Source organism: Syngnathus typhle, linkage group LG6 (assembly GCF_033458585.1).
Source record: "Syngnathus typhle isolate RoL2023-S1 ecotype Sweden linkage group LG6, RoL_Styp_1.0, whole genome shotgun sequence".
Taxonomy (NCBI): domain Eukaryota; kingdom Metazoa; phylum Chordata; class Actinopteri; order Syngnathiformes; family Syngnathidae; genus Syngnathus; species Syngnathus typhle.
In genome coordinates, this window is record NC_083743.1 from 10528499 (window position 1) to 10548083 (window position 19585).

Below are 19585 nucleotides of genomic sequence, written 5' to 3' on the forward strand. Positions count from 1 at the left end.
AATAACACCCGGGCTTTTTATTTAATGACATATCAACATTTGACGAAATTGATGTACATTTGCCTTGTTGGGGCTTTGCTCGTAGTTAATCGATGGCAGAGAAATCGATCAACGCGGAAATTCGGTCGCATTCACGTGACCCAGATAATCATAATAATAGAGCGACAAGGACATCGTCTTTCTGAAAACATGAGACGAGCGCTACATTTTGTTTTCAAAGTTGGCGACCGATCCAAAACGGCCACATTTTACCGAGATGTTTTGGGCATGAAGGTGTGTTCCCAATTTTTTTTCCCCCACATTTTTGCACAATTTGGTCAATGGACGTGTTAAGTAATCTCATGTGAATTGCAGGTTTTGCGTCACGAGGAATTTGTCGAAGGCTGCAAAGCAACATGCAACGGGTGAGTTACACCCTTAACTTTGTACACATTGTAAAGTGTTGAATTCTGCTCTCCATACAGCCCCTATGATGGCAAATGGAGCAAGACTATGGTTGGTTTTGGTCCAGAGGATGACCATTTTGTTGCTGAGCTGACCTACAATTATGGGATGGCTGAGTATCAACTAGGAAATGATTTTTTGGTAGGTTTGATGACATGTGGGATGTAAACATATGCTAAAGTGACTATACAGTCGTGATTTATTGTTATTATTGTATTTCTGCAGGGGCTCACCCTTCAGTCAAGTCAGGCTGTTAGTAATGCCAAACGCTTGGGCTGGCCCCTCACTCAGGTGGGGGACAGCCTCTACCAGACGCAGGCTCCAGGAGGGTATTGCTTCTACCTGGTGGACAAAGAACAGCCTTCCACAGGTGAGTGTCATGGGCTACTTTTGTGTGAGTATTATTATTATTATTTTTTTGCATTGCTGCAATGCTGATTACTTCACTCCAGATCCCGTGCAGAAGGTTTGCCTCGGAGTATCAGACCTCGCCAAGTCCATTCATTACTGGTCAAAATTGTTGGGAATGACTGTGATGGAAAAGAACGACGACAAGAAAACAGCCCTACTGGGATTCGGAGACACACAGGTATATAACTATAAATGGATTTGATTAGATGACATGTTTACTTTAATTTCTTTTATTTTCTCAATAAAAAAGACCGTCTTGAGAGAACGACCTAATTTTTCCAAAATATTGATATTTTTCAAAGAATTAAAGTAAACATAATACATATTAAGATTAAATATTTTCCTGAAGAAATACGTAGTTATAGTTAATTTAAGCAGATAGTCGAGGCCTAATTTAGTGAGAATTGTTTTTCAAAATAGTCATTTTTTCTTTGTGCAAATTGTGTAATATTAAAGAAATAAAGTCAAGTAAAATAAGCATATTGGAGTAAAGTAATTATTTTTCCAAAACTTGGACTTTAAAAGACTGACTTAATTTTGCTACATATTTGTGTTTAAAGTGTAAGCTGGAGCTCCGCGACATCAATGGGACTGTAAACCATGGCACAGCATTTGGGAGGATTGCCTTTTCATGCCCCCGTGATCAAGTAACATACATTTGATTATTGGTTTTATTTAATGAATGAGTTGTGATACTTATTAATTCAAACTTAGTGGTTTTAGCATAGTGACCACTACAAGAGATCTTTAAAACCTTTTTTTTCTTTTATATGCATGAGTCTTGCTGTCAGAAATCAGCTTTTAAATCACTGTTTACTGCAGTGAGGCTTAACGTTCATGGTATTATCAGAAATATTACTCCTCAATATTAATATGTTGTCAATTTTCACAGCTTCCTGACCTGGAAGCCTTGATGAAAAAGGAGAAACAGAATATTCTCACCCCATTAGTGAGCTTGGACACCCCAGGAAAAGCCACTGTGGAGGTGGTGATTCTAGCCGACCCAGTAAGTGAATATTGAATATATTGAATAATCTGTGAAAAACATATACAATTGGTAACTTGACTTATTCATACTGTAATTTACAAGTTTGTTGGGTACATGATAATGTGTTGTTTTGTGCTGATGTTTTTCTGGGGGGTTTTGTGCGGGTATTTTGCCAAATGTCTTTTTTCCAAACATGGGTCCTAAGAAACTGAGCGATTGATATCCATTGAATTTTAAATCATAGGCAAAGCCATATGAATGTAGTTCTCATTATTATGACTTATTTTAAAGGCAACATATTTGACATATAACTCGAGTTAAAAATGATATGATGCCCAAGAATTAAATGTTCAAATTAAGGAAACAAAATAAAATGATTTTAATCTACTAATCTGTTTTGAACAAATTAAAGTAAATTGCTAAATCATAGGATTACTCGATTTTTAATTTATTTATTCTTTTTTTTTTTTTTCCTTTTAGGATGGCCATGAAATTTGCTTTGTGGGCGATGAAGCATTTAGACAACTTTCCATGGTTGACCCCAAAGGAAATGAGCTCCTGGATAAGGTCAGTGATTCTCCTACTGGTCATTTGTAAGTGTAAGACAAATGATCACAATACATGTTGCAGGGAGCACAGACACACTTGTTGCTCAGATTGAAGTGCCCTAATAAATTTGGTGTTTTACTTATTTTTCAGGGAATGGCTGAGGACAAAAGCAATGAGTGGTTTGCCAAGCACAACAGACAGAAAGCTGCTGCATGAAGTGAACAATGCAGTCTGGAAAAACTCAACTTTCACGGAGTCCTTCAATTTCAATTATATAGCACTTAAGGACAAAAACCTGTTCATTTTGACGTCATGTTATTCCATAAAATTAGATGGACAACCATTTTCTGCAAAAAATGAAGGATATGGGAAAATACAGTTTTTGTTGTACTTTGAAAAAATCCTAAAATAAACCATACCATTGCATTTGTATGATTTGTATTTACAGCAAGCAATAGTTTGGCATTGCTTGTTTTGGCAAGCATGTGTTGCACCTTTGGAAATTGACCAATAGAACTGTGGGACTCACCCAACAATTTTTGGCTTGAAAAGAGTGGATGTATAATTTTTCTCATTATATAATTACAGTGCAGTGAATCAAACCAATTTTTAATTAAAGTTCATTCTTTACGCTGATGGTGTAAGCGTACGCTCGCCTGTCTTGTGTACCGACACCGTGAGTTCGAGTCCCGCATATGACGGTGTGCGTGTAAAACAAAAGAAAAAAAAAAAACTTTTTGCATTTTGAATACGTAATTTCTGCACAACGTCGCCTCTTCTGGAGCCGAGAGGGGCGGAGTGTTGACGCTTACTTTGCGGGCTAAACTGTCAGCTGTCACCGCTCTATTTTGCGGTGCCACGGAGCCCATTCACCATAAAAATGCCAGGCTAGATGAGTTTATAAAACTTGGACGGGTAAAACAAAGAGTCTCTACTCTGCAAGAAAGTTCATTCCTCTTGCTTGGTAGAAGGTAAGAGCATTAGCCTTAGCATTAGCCTGCTAGCACTGATTTACTGCAGGTTTTTTTTTCTGTTTGATGACGCGTCGCAGGAGTTTGGGGTAACTAGATATTCTAAAGTTATCTGTCTGACTAAAATGTGTACTGTCATTTTTACAAGCACGTTACAAGTAAATTTTCCCGAAGTGTTATTAGCTTGATGCTAATTCGTGTTGTACTGTTTTTGTACGCAATAATTTGCTACCGTTACAAGGTACTTGTTTTGCTTTCAGGGTTAGCAATGAAATATTACCTCTGACAATTTCATTTTGTGGGGAGGGGGCGTTTCATACCTTTCTGAATACAGAAAGTTGTCAAGTTAAAACACTTGTGTCTCTCTTTCCATGACAGAAGCTGATAAAATAGCTCCATGTCCACACAACTTGAGACGTCATGTCTTTCCTGCTCATTTCCTTCCTCACAATCCTGTTTCTTGTTATTGTGTTGTCATGCATCATATTCCGGTAAGTGTTCCTCAGTTTAGGAGCATCCAACTACTGGCTGTCCTCGTTCAAACAGTGTATTATTTCCACTTTCATTCTAAGATGGCTGGTCAACACTCTGGCAGTACGAGTCTTCCAGACAAAGCTGAATGCAGACTTGAAGATAAAATCAGTGGGACTGTTCTCAATCCAAGGAGTCAGTATCCAGTTTCACCCGCTGCACACTGTGGTAAGTGACACACTGTCTAAGTGGGACATGATTGCAGCTTTTCCCATGTGGCCCTTATACTTATCTCTTCATGACAGGAAATTGATCGGATATGGATATCGAGCAAACTTCTGAATCAGGATTTACCGTAAGTAAAAATATTCTGTGTTTTGACTGAACATATTGACATGTTGTAGTTCTTTATGGCTTATTCGCACTTAGCAAATCGTTCCTAGTGTTTATTGATGGCAGACTCCTTACTCAATAGATATAAACAAACTAATCAGAAATCATTCAGAGAATTAAATACAACTCCACAGTACATACACAAACACATGACCTTGCGCTACATAGGTGATATGTGATAACGCCTCAAAGGTTATTATTCAAAACCACCCTGTTGCACAAAAGAAATACACAACCACCCGCACACACGGGCACATGCATGTGTACAATGTGCCGTGCAATTACTATGATAAGGTCGTGTTTGAACAATTTTTCATAACTGCCACCTTGTTCAATAACAAAAGATAAACACACCATGAGGCATCCACCGAGTCAAAAAAGTTGCAATAATCAAACACTAGTTCTCCCTGCAATGTACAATACTGTATGTGTCCTATTGTTGCTGTTGTTATGTGATTTTGCCCCTCACCAATTAAACTTGATATAAATAAATAAATAAATAAATAAATAAATAAATAAATAAATAAATAAATAAATAAATAAATAAATAAATAAATAAATAAATAAATAAATAAATAAATAAATAAATAAAAACTTTTCAACGCAATCAGTGTGGAGTGGAGTGTTTGTGTTCACTATGTGTGTTTTTGATTTTTTTAAGGAAATACCTGGCATTGTGCGTGGGCGAGACAAGAGTTCGCTTCGATTTAGAAGTTCCTCTCGGACCGCTAACGAAGAGGACGAGCCATGGGGAAAAAACGGGAACGGTTTCCATCAATGCCACAACACTTCGCTTACTATCACAAGTATGTTCCAAAATACAGTGGAACTCATTTATCTATTTTGGGGTGCAAAATGGGGTATTCCCTGACTGGTTAGAGCACCCATGACCAATCAAGCATTCACACCAGTGGGAAAATTTGCATCATTGTTTTTAGAGAAACAAAAACAGAAAGGAAGAGTCTCAGATGTTCAGAGTAGTCCAAAGTCGTAGTGCATTTCGGTTCAGCTTGAAATTCCACCCGAAAGCTGAATATCTAGAACTGGTGATGAATAATAGTACAGTATAGGACATAGATAAGTAGCTCGAAAAAGGAACTCACTGCCCTTTTCCGCAGCTGCTGTCCTTCCACATCAGTTCAGTCAACGTGATGGTCCTGAACATGGCGCTGTCCGAGTCGCTGTGGCACATGACCGTCACGTCTGTCACGTTGTTGCTGGACCACCACAGTAAAAGGTGACTAACCACTTTCTGGTTGCACAAATGTGGTAAATTACCTTTTGTGAACAAACGTGTCGTTCCTTACAGGCTAGCGTGGGACCTCTCGGTGGGACAATTAAGCAGCAAAGTTCTCAAAAGCAGCCAGCTAGTGAGTGTCCCAGTACGGACTGAATTGTACGTCAGCATGCCTAATGTGGGATCCGTTTTGCAGGACATTTGTCTGGCAGAGGTGGCGTTCAACCTGCTGCTGTCGGGCGATGTGAGTCTCCCCGAGATGAGGCCTGGCTCGCTGTCGCTACGCGTCAGGACGCTGCTGGCCGAGCTGCACGAGGGCCTCTTCCTCAGCCCCGTACTGGTAACACAGAGGACGACTCAAGACCCGTCTGGTGAACAATTGCGTGGTAAGTCATTCCACTGAACTAACAAGTTTACTTTCCCAATATTTCAATGATGCAAGGTGGCGGTCATCAGAATAAATGGCGATTGGAGCGATCGTGTTGTAAACATTGCATTAGTACATTTTGAACGTTCATTTTTTGGGGTTGCTCAGAGTGCTCGGACATCGAATTCATCAAAACGGAAGCCGTTGAACAATTCCACAGTGTCGTCCCGCACAAGGCCAACGTGGAGTTTGACAACACAAATATAACCTTGTCCATGCACAGTCAGAAAAGGTGAGTCTTGGTTTGATTTTGTGTTTCGAAATCTGGTATTGACATGTACCCCCGCTCACCCAAATTTTGCAGACACCTGAACTGGACGCTCAAGTCTTTAAAGCTTTGCTACACTCATGACAGTGAGCAGCTTCCTCTGAAGAGCTTCACCCCCGAGCTGAGCTTTCCCCAGAGCAGCCTGGATCTCCTTCTGGAGGGTCAGTGTACAGCTGGACAACACATGAAATGAAAAGACAGTTACAATAACATTTAATATATTTTGGCCAGATGGACTGCTTTTGTCACAAACCAGGCAAAGAATTCTGTGTGTAAACACACTGAAAACATCCCTACAGGCAAGGACACTTTTTTGTTGTTGTCGGAGGAAAGCCTAGAAAGATTTGCAACTTGAGTTTCTTTTTGCTGTAGGTCACTTCCATGGACATTTCTGGCTCTTTTGCTGTCAACACTTGCATCGTCCATTACCGTCACCATGAGTTCTCCCACTGGCTCAATCTTCTGCCAAGGGGACAGCTGATCCACAGAAAGGCGTCACGTCGGAAAAGGCAAGTGCTGATGGGGGGGAAATAACGACTGTAATTATTTATCTCTTAATAATGATAAGCTATCTTTTTGTGTGTTTTATCCACAACCGCATCATTCTGTCTGTTGTGCGTAGTCCATTCGATTTTTTTCCCATCCTCCTCTTCCTCAGACGCCTGCCCCATCTGGGCGCCCCTGTGATGATCTCGTCCTCTGTGTCCAACCTCAATGTGTCTGTGCAACTTGGAGACACCACACCTTTTACCCTTGGTTTCCTCTCTGCCAGCGCAGGTACTACAGTCTATTGTCATGGCGTGTTGTGTCAGTAATGCAAAATATTTTATTTATATTTTATTTTCCCAATATTTTATTTACTACTTGTGTAAAAGTATAATTTATCTAGTATTGCTGTTTCAATTGTAATTCATATATTCTTTTACTTGTGGTTTTGTATGTGCAGAACTACGACATCTTTTGGACTTAAAGGTGGACCAAGACAGCCTAGAGTCCCGCAATGTGCACCAGCGGGCCTCATTAAACTTGGACAGTTTCTGGTGGCGAGTGGGCCAAGGCTCTCATATCCAGCAAGCCCCACATCCTCCCGGCAAACACGTGTGGGGTGAAGCGCTCATTCTCGACTCCCTCGATCTTCAGGTAGGAAAAATTCAATAAAGTCCAGTCCAGCATTTATTTGGCTCTTGAATTAAGCATAACTGTCCTGTCAATCAAGGGGAGCTGGAATCGAGCCATCAGTGAGTTGAATGGCAGCACTCCATCCTTGAGTGTGGAGTCCAGCCTGAAGGGACTCCAAGTGGAACTGTCTGAGACCTGCGCGCTGTGTTTGTCTCGTCTGTTCTCTGTCATCTACACTCCAGTTGGAGTGTCAGATGAGCCCTTAGTGCCTCCCACTGCTGCTGATGTGGGACAACCCACCTCTTCCTTGCCTCTGTTGTTCAAACTGGACTTCCATTTGGAGGATGTTAACGTTTTCACGGTCTCCAATCTAGCAGGCAGGTTTGGTTTTAAACAGCCTTAAACATTTTGTCTCATGTGAATTAATAATTAGGCCTACGTATTTACTGTCCATGTAGGAGCTCTGTCTTTAAGGATGGATTCCATCAGAGCGATGACCTCGGCCGAGAGCTCGCAGCTGTCTCTGCAGGGCGTTGGGTTCTCCGTCATTAAGACACTCACGGAAAACACTGAGACATGCTGTCCTTCCTCTCAGATTGCTGAGCCCATTGTCAGTCTCACCGCCACGGCACTCTGCTATCACGTCAGCACCCACACATTGCAGGTACATTTTTTTTAGATGGATTGGATGGAACGGGATGGGAAGGGAAATCCTAATGTGTCCTTAATGTGTTTTCCCTAACAGGTTCAGTGTGAAAATGGTCTGGCCGTGATATGGACACCCCCAGACCACATGTTTTTGTATCAGCACATGACTGAAGCATTGGATTGCTGCCATATGTTCAGCGACGAACGAGAAGATGAGTGCCCAATCAGACCAGATGAAGGCAATCAAAGTAGTCTAAGTGTGCTGTTAGAACTGGGTGCAGCTCGCGTGACAGCTCACGTGGCCGAGCACAACTGCATTCTCCTCCACACCGAAACGCTGTCCCTCTCCAAGCACGCCGGCTCAGTGCACATGCGCACACCTGCCGTGGCGTTTAATTTTGACGGCCATGACATAATTTCCTTCAAAGGCTTGGATGTGGCGACGCACAGCGAGCTGCCAGAGATGCAGCTGCACAGGAACGTTTTCCCCTCTTTCACCACGCCTCACAACCGCATCTGGGTTTTCACCTGTCCACTCCTCTCCGTGGAGTTCCCCTACCAGTACAACTTCTCCGACACCTTCGACAGGGCTATCAGCGTGCAGAAGTGGTTAAAAACCTTGCACCGCCCGCCCGGCTCGACCTCCTCCACTCAGCTGTGCCCACCACCAGACCTCGTTTTCAAAATCAATCAGTTTTCCTTCGTCTTTCTGGACGACGTCTTTGAGATCAAACTGCGTGACAATTACGAGCTGATGAAGGACGAGAGCAAAGAGAGCGCCAAGCGTCTGCAGCTGCTGGACAAGAAGGTAGCCGACCTACGCAAGCAGCACGGCGAGCTTCTGCCGGCCAGAAAGATTGAAGAGCTGTACAGCTCGCTGGAGAAGAAACACATTGAGATCTACATTCAGCGCTCACGACGACTCTACACCAACACCCCCATGAGGAAGTCACTGCTGACGTGGACAGTGTCCGACCTGGAGCTGGTTGTCCTGGCTGACCAGTCGCTTCACGGTCCAGAGCGTGTGAAAGAACAGCTGAGGGACATTGACAGGATCAGCCCCTTCCCCAGAGAGGGCCTCCACTTGGTTGTCCAGTGGTGCCGCGTTGTCAAGTTCAAACTGACTTCATTTTTGGGTTAGTTTCCAGAGGTTTACACACACAAAGTAAAAAAAGCCTACTTTTACAAAAATGGAGTAGAAAGTACATTTATCTGAAAAGAAAATACTCAAGTAACAAGTTGAAAGAATATATCTACTTAAGTGAAGTAAAAAAAAAAAATTCTTTATTGCTTCCCACCATTTATAGTTTGACAAAATCTCAATGAATAATGACTTAGTCTATGTCTCATAGTTAACTTTGTCTGTCTGTCCAGTGAGAATTCGGGACTACCCACGCTACCTGTTTGAGATCCGTGACTGGTCGCTGTCAGGACGCCTTATCGGTACTGAGCAGGACGGACAGGTCAGAGCTCACCGGAAAGAACCGGTTTCGCTAGGCCTGCCATGGGGAGATGTGACGGTGCACAGGAACATGCCGCCCCTAAAGTTCTACTATGACTTCAAATGTGAGTTCCTGTGGTTTCACAATGTCCCCCATATTGGTGCTAACTTCAGTACAGTACACACATAACCAAATCTTAGCATTTTCCCTCGCTTTGGCAATCGGGCTAAATTTTTACAAATCACTAAATGAGTGTACCAGCTTTACGGAAGACTGAATTTGCTGTGGACTCATTATTTGTATGCAGCCAACATTTGCCTCTACACCATCGTCTGGGGGCCGTGTTGGGACCCGGCGTGGACCCTGATCGGCCAGTCAGTTGACCTGCTCACCAAACTGACGGCAGACCCATCACCTCTTCTCGCCTGGTGGGACAAAAGTCGCCTTTTGCTACATGGACGCTTTGTAATGGACATTGAGCAGGCCAATCTTCACCAGCTTGCCACAGAAGTAAAACTCCAGCGTATATCATTCATTGTTAAATATCCAAATTTCAACAAAATACCTTTCCTTCTGTCCTTTTACCTGGTCTAATATAAAAACCTTGCATTGATACAGGACCCTTACAACACCACAGAGAACTTGCATTGGGAATGGAGCAAGCTCAACTTTGACTGGAACCCCGGCCAGTTTGTTTTTAAAGGAGATTTGAATGTCAATGTCAGGACAGCTTCAAAGTGAGTATGTTTAGTTTGAATCAATCTTTTTTTCCTTGCTTTAAAACAGATCCCAGGTATCATAATGAAGGCTTTTTGGCATTATTTTCCCAAAATACACGAGGTAAAGAAATAATTCTCTTTTGCTTAACTCCACTTCTCGCCCTGGTTTTGGGGGATGAGGGGAGTGTGTCCTTGCTCATGCAAATGCAGAGCACAGCGCTCGAGCATTGCAACAAAATGAAGGGTACTTAACGTTGCCAACCTAGTCACTTTGAACTAAATATAGTGGCTTTCGTACTATTTTTACATATTTTGACACTAAATTTAACATCTTTGATTCCATATCTAGCTACTTTTCATACTACTATAAATGACTGTGACCTGTGTGTGTGCGTACATGCGTGCGTGCTTGATATAACTTTCTTTCTCCTTTTTCCATCTTAGGTATGATGACATCTGCTTCCTCCACCTTCCCAATTTGTGTATGACTCTCGACCTGCAGTGGCTCTGCCATGGCAACCCTCACGATCACCACGCAGTCACACTTTGCTCGACAGAGAACGTTGCGAGTGTGACCTCGGGACAGCCTCATGACTCTTACAGGGCATTTCGCTCGGAGAATCTCAACTTGTCTATCACAATGGACCTTGACCAGCACTGTGGCTCTGGTGAGTGTGAGTGTTTGTGTACGTGCATGTGCCATCTTAAAAGCAACCTTCTGTTTTGCGTTCTTTTCCAGAATCATCCCAGCCGAGAATCTTGCTGTACAGTAGCACTCTGCGCTGGATGCAGAACTTCTGGGCCACCTGGACCGGTGTGTCTCGGCCCATATGCAGAGGAAAGCTCTTTCATAGCCTCAAACCCGTGCGAAGGAAGCTGGGTCAGCATTACAAGCAGATGTCCTACACAGCTGCCTTCCCACAATTACAAGTACGTGTTGCCTCTCCTCATTGCATTATGTATGCAGTCATGTCATCTGTGCTATAGTTGTCCTTGGGTTATACAGTGCAGTATTGTGTCATATGACATTGGATTTGTGTGTCCTTCAGGTTCACTACTGGGCATCCTTTGCCCAGCAAAGAGGTATTCAAGTGGAGTGTAAAAAGGGCCACGTCTTCACTCGAGGGGCTCAAAGACTAATTCCGCAGGGTATTTTTATTTCCTTTCAAAATGAATGTGTAGTATGATTAGTTTTTTTATTTTTTATTTGATGCAACTCTCTTTTATATCACGCATGTCTGCCCAAACAGCTGGCACTGTCATGAGACGGCTGATCTCGGAATGGAATGTGACTCAGATGGTGAGTGAGTTGTCGCAGGTGACTGTGCACCTGATGGCTTCCACATGGGACGAGACGGCTGACCACCAGATTAACGCTCAGGTGAACAAGACCCACCTGCTCAGCCTGTCCTCCCTGAGCTACCAGCGACAGAGCAACCGTGTGGAAGAGGTGATGCTGTACATCTACAAGCATCAATCTTGCTGTGGTGTTTTTGTGTAATGTGTTGTTTTGATTTTGACAGGAAGTGAACCCAAAGGATGAGACCAACGCTACGTACACTCACAAGCTGCGCCTTGTGGACCTGCGCGCCTCCTGGACCACCACCAATAGGAACATAGCATTTGGGCTGTATGACGGTTACAAAAAGGCCTCAGTCCTGAAGAGAAACCTCTCCACGGAAGCACTGAAGGGCCTGCGAATTGACACGCAGCTGCAGGCCAAGAAGCTGAAGCGCTCACCTTCAAACTATTCACCCACCACTGCGCCCACCACACCTGTTGTGTCCACACTAAGTCGAGCTGAGAAAAGTCCACATGAGGGTGAGGACTGTACCTCGTTTAAAAAGAAATACGGTGTACAACATAGCAAAAAAGCACCACAGCACACCACGGAGTGTATGTGGCATATCATCATGTGATTGAATGTGGTCGAATTCATAGGAATAAACTCCAACTAAATCCACAGTCAAAATAAATTCTCTGTCAAGCATAACATATTGATGCAAACACTCCACTCTGCAGCTATTCTTGTTGAACCGCTGTTGAGCACAGTGGAAATAAGCATAACAATCATCCACAAAGTTAGGGAAAGTTGCAATAATTCTTCTCCTATTCCTCCTTCTCTCTATAGGAACATCCATGCTCCAGAAGCTTATTGAAGAAACTGACAAGTTTGTGGTGTTTTCCGAAGAGGACTCGGGTGTCAGTGACCAGCTGTGCGGCATCGCAGCCTGTCAGACTGATGACGTCTACAACCGAAACTGGTTTATTGAGTTGGTCAACTGCCAGGTACACTACCTTCAAAACCATGCTGAGAGCTTAATTTAATAAGATCCCAAATAGCAGTCTCCAAATTCAATGTTCACTCAAACAGTTAGACCTATGTGTTTCAAAGAGGCTTTTGCTACCTTTGGTGCTTTTCATCATGGAACATTTAGAAGAGCGCCGCAAGGGAAAAATGGAGTTTAAAGTGATCACACTGAATGTGCTATATAAATCTGTTTGCATATACTTATCCCAGGGTTGTAAAAAAATCAAATGCGCCACACACAGATGATGCTGCGTGGGACAGAGACAGCCGGCTGCGTGCTGGTGTCTGCGGCCAAGGCCCAATTGCTGCAGTGTGAGCACCATCCGGCCTGGTACAATGACACCTTGAAGCAGAAGACCACCTGGACCTGCCTGCTGGATGGCATGCAGTACTTTGCCACCATGGAGCCCAACCCATCGGAGCAGGAGGACTGGCAGCTGTGGTTGGAGGTTGGCTAAACTCTTGCTGAGTATTAACACTTTGGAGGTCGCTCTGTTTTTAATGTTAATTTTCTCATTTCCAGAGGGGCTTTCAAAATTGACCATTTGATTTCATCAGATCTTAACATCTTCCAGGGATCGTTCAAAGACAGACTAATTAGAGAAATGTCATGCAGTTGATAAAAAAAAAAAACATTGTCCCATATAGCTTTTTGCGACTTTATGTTCAGGTAAAAAACATTGAGGAGCACCGGCAGCGGAATCTTGACTCGGTGCTGGAGCTGATGGAGAGTGGCCAGGCCGTGGGTGGAATGGTGAGCACCACTACAGGTATGACTGATGACACACAGACTGCTCTCTCAAAGCCCCTTGTAAGTGAAACGCAAATGATGCAAAAAGCACTGAAACACTGAAAACATAGACAAATTAAATTCACCTGTAAATGTTATAGTACATTTTAGAGTGATCTTGCAATTCATTTGACAGCCGAGTTTTTGGTGAGGAGCTTATAAACCCAATTCAACCAACATGTTTTGAGACCTTTGTATGTGTGCGCACAGACTGGAACCAGCCGGCGCAGGTGAACGAGGCCCAGCAGGTCCAGCGCATCATCTCCCGCTGCAGCTGCCGAATGCACTACATCAGTTACAGTCACGACATCAACCCGGAGCTCGCCACACAGATTAAACCACCTGAGCTGAGAAACCACCATGAGAAGGAAGACCTGTTGAAGAAGCAGGCTGGTGTGTGTGGGTCCCATACAGATTGTGCTATTTTAGCATCAGTATGCTCATGATTTAATAATTTCCCAGGGGCTGTGGACACATTCACCCTCATTCATCACGACCTGGAAATATCCACCAACCCCATTCAATATGCCATGATTCTGGACATCGTGAACAACCTATTGCTCCACGTGGAGCCAAGACGCAAGGTAGGGCGATACGAGAGCAGCTGCGCCTATCTATGTTTTTCTTGGCTGATGCTATTTTTTTTGCCTTCTTTCAATGTTCCCCCTGCAGGAGCACAGTGAGAAGAAGCAGCGTGTGCGCTTCCAGTTGGAGATCTCTAGTAACCCCGAGGAGCAGCGAAGCAGCATCTTGCATCTCCAGGAGGCGGTTAGGCAGCACCTGGCCCAGATAAGACGCCTGGAAAAGCAGATTTACTCCAACATTAGGGTAAGTTGTACATTGTTGCCTTGCACTTTGCAAGGGTTCTAGCAAGGGTCATTATCCAACATTAATACTGACACATACTGGAGTTATCCATTCAGTAGCAAGGCACCCTTACATAGAAAATAGTAAAAAGGTGAGAATGTTGCCTGATATATTTAATTAGGGGAAAGTGGCACCCCAAAGTGAACAGAAACAATTTTGTTTATTTTTTTGTAGGATTAGGAATGTATGTATTTTATTTGTCACTAGGAACAAGTGTAATATTTTGTGTTACGTTGGACAGTATTAAAAAAATGCAAAATGGTGTCAATTCTAAAGCTATTCATACATCTAACCCTAACCCTGTCTTATTCTTTCTTGATTGATCACCAATTCCAAGGCACAACCCGAGGAGCTGAGTACTGACGAGCTGAACGAGATCAATACGCAACTGCAAAACCAACTCAACCAGGAGAAAAATGATATGCAGATGAAGAGCGAGGAGCTTAACATCCTCATCAGGTTCTCACCACATCTGTGCCGATTCAGTGATCTTGGTCTATTCTAAATTAAGGGCGGTCTAAGTAATGCACATGGGCTACTTGTGCTTAACATCTCATTCCTTCTCAGGTGTTTTAAGGACTTCCAACTGCAGAGGGCCAACAAGCTAGAGTTGCGCAAGCCGCCGGAAGACGTGAGCGTGGCGAGGAGGACTGAGATCTATTTTGCTCAGGCACGCTGGTGTCTGACTGAAGAGGATGGCCAGTTGGGAATCGCTGAACTGGAGCTGCAGAGGTTCATGTACAGTAAGGTGAGGGACGACAAGGGCTGGGCCTAAAATAAAATCTTCATTTCTTCACCTTGTAGTCTTTCTATGGAGCTTTTGATGAGAAAAAAAAGGATTTTAGCTGTAGGAAAGGTCACTCAATGTAGCAGTCAAATTGTTTAGTTGGCAACACTGACTCTTACACTGAATAAGAAATAGTTCTTACAAATAAGATCAAATGAATCCGTAGAACGGAATAATTGCCAGGCCAAGGAAAAACAATGCTGGTCTTTCAGCTGGGCTTCTGTAGTTGACTCATTCTTTCCCCAAACAGCTCAACAAGTCTGACGACACAGCAGAGCATCTGCTGGAGTTGGGATGGTTCACCATGAACAACCTGCTGCCCAATGCAGCCTACAAGGTAATGTCTATCAAGTCCACTAAATGCTCATCATAAGCATCAAACTGCCAGGTGCAGCCTTGGGTCTTTGCAAAAAAAGAAGCCATTTCTAAAAGTGTATATTATTACTGAAGTAAGATCAATTTTTTTATTTAAACAAAATGCGGGATTATTTTCTGTTTTACTTTTTTTCTTTTTTTTTTTAAATACGTTTTAATTTTTTAAAGATTACTTAGAGATTATTTGCAGATAAAGTATGTATTGATTTTTCACCTTTTTTCTTAAAAATCTTCAATTTTTAGTTACAGAGGTAGAATTGTGAGGATGCCCTTGGAGAAATTTCTCCCATATAATTGGTCCCTGCAATCAAAAAGTTTGAGAATTTCTGTTATTCTATCACCATTTACTAAGTTGATAAAGTGGAAAACGTTTTTTAAATTGTCTACATTGTCTACCTGGTTTCCCGCATGCAGCGCGTGAGGGTACGTATGCACATAGCTGTTGGTCTGTGTTGATGCCATTGTGTTTGCCCACATGACATCGCCCACTGGTCCACGAGTTCTCCATTCACGAACACCATCATCCAGCCTAATTTATTACAATGTGTCTTAAATGCATGAGGCCATTAGTGAATTAAAGTCTTAGTGTTTATTTCTATTGTGAAAGGTTTCGGATATTACAATTGACTAGAGAGATAAATGATGCACTTATCCATGAAATGTTCAAGTGTACATTTTTTTATTCTATGGATTATTTCTTGTGTTAATCTCTATTGTGCAAAGTGATCATCCTGAATAACTGGCGAGACGAGAGGCGCAATTGCATGAGTCATCCTTTATTGCATGTGCTCGTGCGTGACAGAGCTAGTTCTTTGACAGATTATTGGCATTTCTTTATATCTGTAAATTGTATTACTATTGTACATTGTGGCATTATCATTAAGCATGATGCATATATTGCATGCATTTGCCAGGACGGAAACTTTTATTTGAACTTATTGGTTATTTATCATTGTTGTTCTATTGTGCAGGGTTAAAATTTTCCTAAATTAGTGGCACGAAAAGCATTAACGCCATTGATTATTTGACATTCACCTTGTGCCATATGTTTCCAAAAGAACAATTGACATTGTGGATCATTTTGAGTCATTGCATTTGAATTATGCAAGTTGACTGATATCATGAAAAGCTGATAATGCATCAGAACACTCGCACTAACCAAATGTACTAGGCTTTATTTGTCAAATAGGCCCATGCACAGTGAAGTGAATATGTCCAAAAGGATGTGCAGCAGTATTATTTTTTTTCACGATACCTCTTTCAATAGGTGGTGCTTCGCCCTCAGAGCCCCTGTCAGTCAGGACGTCAGTTTGCCTTGCGCATTTTTAGCAAGGTGCGCCCCCCGGTGGGCGGAATCTCTGTCAAGGAGCACTTTGAGGTGAAGAAAGTCACACATTCCCCGTCATCATCACAGCCCCCACACTGACAATAAAAAAAAAAAAAATCTCATGTTTTCAGGTAAATGTGGTGCCTCTCACCATCCAGCTCATGTACCACTTCTTCAAGAGGATGATGGGATTCTTCTTCCCCGGGAGGAATGTTGAAGAAGAGGAGGTAGCAGACGAAGAGGACAAGTTCCGACTGGTTACCACAGGTATGTTTTTGCATTTGTGTCTTGTGTATTTTGTAATTTCACACTCATTCCTGATGTGGAGGTAGAACTGACATTAACCCTGACTTCAGCTTTCGGGTAACAGAGCTCAGTCTGCAGATTTAAAGTAGAAACACAGTTGGATAAAAGTCCTTGAGTCGACAAAAAGTAATTTAAAAGCTTTATTCTAATCAACCTGAATTTAGCGGTTAAACAAATCAGTTTGGGATCATTCATTTGGAAAATAATATTATATACTTGCTTAAATTGTGCAGGAGAGCGTAATCCATCAATCTCTGATTACACTTTATAATGTCAAATAGCACAGGGTTACTGATTATATATTTGGTTAAGTTAAAAAGAAAAAAGAATGAAGATGAAATAATTATAATAATCATAATAATTTTCCTTCGTTCTATCTCTACCCTCCACATTGCAGGCATCCCCGTGAAGACTCGTCAGTCTTCCGAGGACACCATGGGTGCGATGGGCCCCAGTAAAGGCGTTGCCCAAGGAATGAACCGCAGCACCGGCGTCAGGAGGTCGTTCAGGAAACCTCTTGAGGTATTGATACTTGCAGTTGACCATGTTAGGGTTAGATACAAAGGATTGTAATGGTGCTCTGTGTACTTTCCATCACCAGCATCCTGTTGATGACATTGACAAGATGAAGGAACGAGCGGCCATGAACAACTCCTTCATTTACATCAAGATTCCTCAAGTCCCGCTCTGTGTTAGCTATAAGGTGACTGATGTTGACAAGATGTAATAATCATCTTAGACCTGATTGATTGTATGAAACTGATTGATTCATTAATTTAATCTTAAAATGACTGAGGTGAAATGATTGTAGCACTGGGATCAACTCACAGAGGAACTGGAGTTCATTTGATCTCGAGTTGTGGAAAACAATGGAAACTTTTTTTTTTTTTTTTTTAGTTTGAACTGGCTTACCTTAACGAAAACCCTGTGTGGCATTTTTGTCCAATGCTTGGTACTTGGTCGATTATTGCACTTTTTGGTACTGTAAATGTTTATTGTGGCAAACAAGTTCAACGTAACTAGAAGTCACAGGGAGGTAACAGACGATCAATTTAATTGCAGAATTAACCAACCAAGGAAATGTGCAGTGAGCATGAGTGTACTATAAGTGATGATCTTCCTCAGGGAGAAAAAAGCAGCGTGGACTGGAAGGACCTCAACCTGGTGTTGCCATGCTTGGAGTACCACAACAACACCTGGACGTGGTTGGACTTCGCCATGGCTGTGAAGCGAGACAGCCGCAAGGCTCTGGTTGCACAAGTATGGCAAACTAGCAAAAACGCATGCAATCATAATAATCTAGATCCAGATCTGTACAAAGTCCTCGTGAAGAAAAGTTGCTTGTAGCAAGTCAGTTGGAAAATGACAAGAAAACCAAAAAGTAGCTACTTTCTAGAATAAAACTAGCAGCACCATTATAACTTTGCAAGTCATGGGATACTATATGGTCGCTAACGGGTCTGTGGCTACCTAGCACGAGAAGCTAACATACCGATTAATAGCTTAACTCAGTTGGAAATCTGAGATTTTGTTTAAAGTACATATCCCCAAGTTTTACTGGACACTGGAGCAACATATTCAATGCTCCCCAATCTTCTTCCTGCATATCAGATGATCAAGGAGAAGCTGCGCCTGAAGCCGGCCGCCGGTGGCACTGACCCACGTGGCAAGACGATGGACGGCAAGGCCGACTCGGGCCTGCAGCAGCAGGAAGAGGACGAAAAGGCTCGGCTGCTCATTGGACTCAGCGCCGCCGACAAGAGTTCTGGCAAAAAGAGCATCTTCAGCCGACGCAAGTGAGTTGGAGGGCCACACCAATTTTCAAAGGCATTGTTTTGTGTCGTCGTATTATGTGATCCTGCTGATATTCACATTGCAAAAAGCAAAGCCCTCGGGTGCCTGTTGATTATAAATATGACCAAACGCTAACTAAGCATCGTCACTGCATTTCAGCCAATTAGCACAATTGCTTGTTAACACATTCTGAGCACTTCCTGCTGGTTCAGGAACACGTGTGAGAACCTCGCCTATGTCGTCTGCTGTAAGAGTTGATAAAGAAATATGTGACAGTTTATTATAAATGGATGCCTCTCTATAAATTAGGACAGTGTTTCCCCTACCTTTGAGTTATTTTACAAAAAGACAAATCTTTGGCACACCACCAAGCAAAAATGTCCCAAAAAATGCGTACAATTTTGAGAACGTTTTATCATCAAAGGCAGTTATGTGTTCGTTTGTTTGACATACAGCTAACGACTGATAGCTCCGACTCTCAGCTGGGATCAGCTCCATCTTACTCATGACCCTAATAATAATCACGATAGAAAGTAGACGGACAGAAAAATAAGGCAGAAATTATGTAATGAATACATTCTATTCACAGGTTTCCCTTTTTGAATTGAACTATTCAAATAAAGTTTTCTACATACCACTATTCATGAGAATAGAGGTCAAGTCTTGCTACAAAAATTTATACCCAGTCACAAATGATTGTTTTTCCCTATTGATGCCACAAAATAGTAGTCAAGCAAATATGTTTATATTGGACATGGTAACTTTAGCCCACACTGCCCACAAAAAAAAAAAAAAAATTCTGAGAATAATAAAGGATTCCCTGAAAAGAAAAGTATAGTACGACCACTATGTGGGGGTTTCAGTGTATTCTGATTTATTGAGATGCAGACGGCTTTTTTACTTTCTTTTATATAATAAAGTAATTTGGATAAAGTATTTGT

The 19585-nt window shown here is 42.4% G+C and overlaps 2 protein-coding genes across 4 annotated transcripts; both read left to right on the forward strand.

The window, feature by feature from the left end:
- Nucleotides 1-36: 36 nt before the first annotated feature.
- glod4 (glyoxalase domain containing 4) lies at nucleotides 37-2818 on the forward strand. The gene is made up of 9 exons (XM_061280854.1): nucleotides 37-273; nucleotides 355-404; nucleotides 465-585; nucleotides 670-814; nucleotides 897-1033; nucleotides 1416-1502; nucleotides 1748-1861; nucleotides 2324-2410; nucleotides 2543-2818. The coding sequence occupies exons 1-9, from the start codon at nucleotides 52-54 to the stop codon at nucleotides 2606-2608; spliced, it is 1029 nt and encodes a 342-aa protein (XP_061136838.1). The 5' UTR covers nucleotides 37-51; the 3' UTR covers nucleotides 2609-2818.
- A 330-nt stretch (nucleotides 2819-3148) lies between these two features.
- On the forward strand, nucleotides 3149-19580 carry LOC133155482 (bridge-like lipid transfer protein family member 2). Of its 3 annotated transcripts, none has more exons than XM_061280841.1 (40): nucleotides 3149-3363; nucleotides 3742-3854; nucleotides 3936-4062; nucleotides 4140-4189; nucleotides 4889-5033; nucleotides 5346-5464; nucleotides 5537-5597; nucleotides 5661-5850; nucleotides 6000-6123; nucleotides 6196-6320; nucleotides 6391-6458; nucleotides 6532-6668; nucleotides 6782-6936; nucleotides 7106-7299; nucleotides 7376-7655; nucleotides 7737-7942; nucleotides 8024-9062; nucleotides 9301-9492; nucleotides 9676-9878; nucleotides 9987-10105; nucleotides 10532-10755; nucleotides 10827-11017; nucleotides 11137-11236; nucleotides 11338-11537; nucleotides 11611-11908; nucleotides 12219-12376; nucleotides 12641-12847; nucleotides 13069-13168; nucleotides 13399-13581; nucleotides 13651-13772; nucleotides 13861-14016; nucleotides 14393-14514; nucleotides 14623-14803; nucleotides 15093-15179; nucleotides 16485-16595; nucleotides 16676-16811; nucleotides 17248-17372; nucleotides 17452-17553; nucleotides 17976-18110; nucleotides 18462-19580. In XM_061280841.1, exons 2-40 carry the CDS (start codon nucleotides 3784-3786, stop codon nucleotides 18648-18650), a joined length of 6732 nt encoding a protein of 2243 aa, XP_061136825.1. In that variant the 5' UTR covers nucleotides 3149-3363; nucleotides 3742-3783; the 3' UTR covers nucleotides 18651-19580. The 3 variants fall into 3 exon arrangements, with proteins under 3 accessions (XP_061136825.1, XP_061136824.1, XP_061136827.1); XM_061280843.1 differs by having other exon boundaries at nucleotides 3150-3363; nucleotides 6818-6936; XM_061280840.1 differs by having other exon boundaries at nucleotides 5537-5850.
- The last annotated feature ends 5 nt before the right edge of the window (nucleotides 19581-19585 follow it).

Coding starts and splice junctions, on each gene's coding strand:
- glod4 (XM_061280854.1), top strand. CDS start 52: ATGTACATTTGCCTTGTTGGGGCTTTGCTCGTAGTTAATCGATGGCAG. Junction 274..354: donor GAGATGTTTTGGGCATGAAG/GTGTGTTCCCAA, acceptor TGTGAATTGCAG/GTTTTGCGTCACGAGGAATT. Junction 1,034..1,415: donor TGGGATTCGGAGACACACAG/GTATATAACTAT, acceptor TTGTGTTTAAAG/TGTAAGCTGGAGCTCCGCGA.
- LOC133155482 (XM_061280840.1), top strand. CDS start 3,784: ATGTCTTTCCTGCTCATTTCCTTCCTCACAATCCTGTTTCTTGTTATT. Junction 6,124..6,195: donor TCCATGCACAGTCAGAAAAG/GTGAGTCTTGGT, acceptor CAAATTTTGCAG/ACACCTGAACTGGACGCTCA. Junction 10,106..10,531: donor AATGTCAGGACAGCTTCAAA/GTGAGTATGTTT, acceptor TTTCCATCTTAG/GTATGATGACATCTGCTTCC.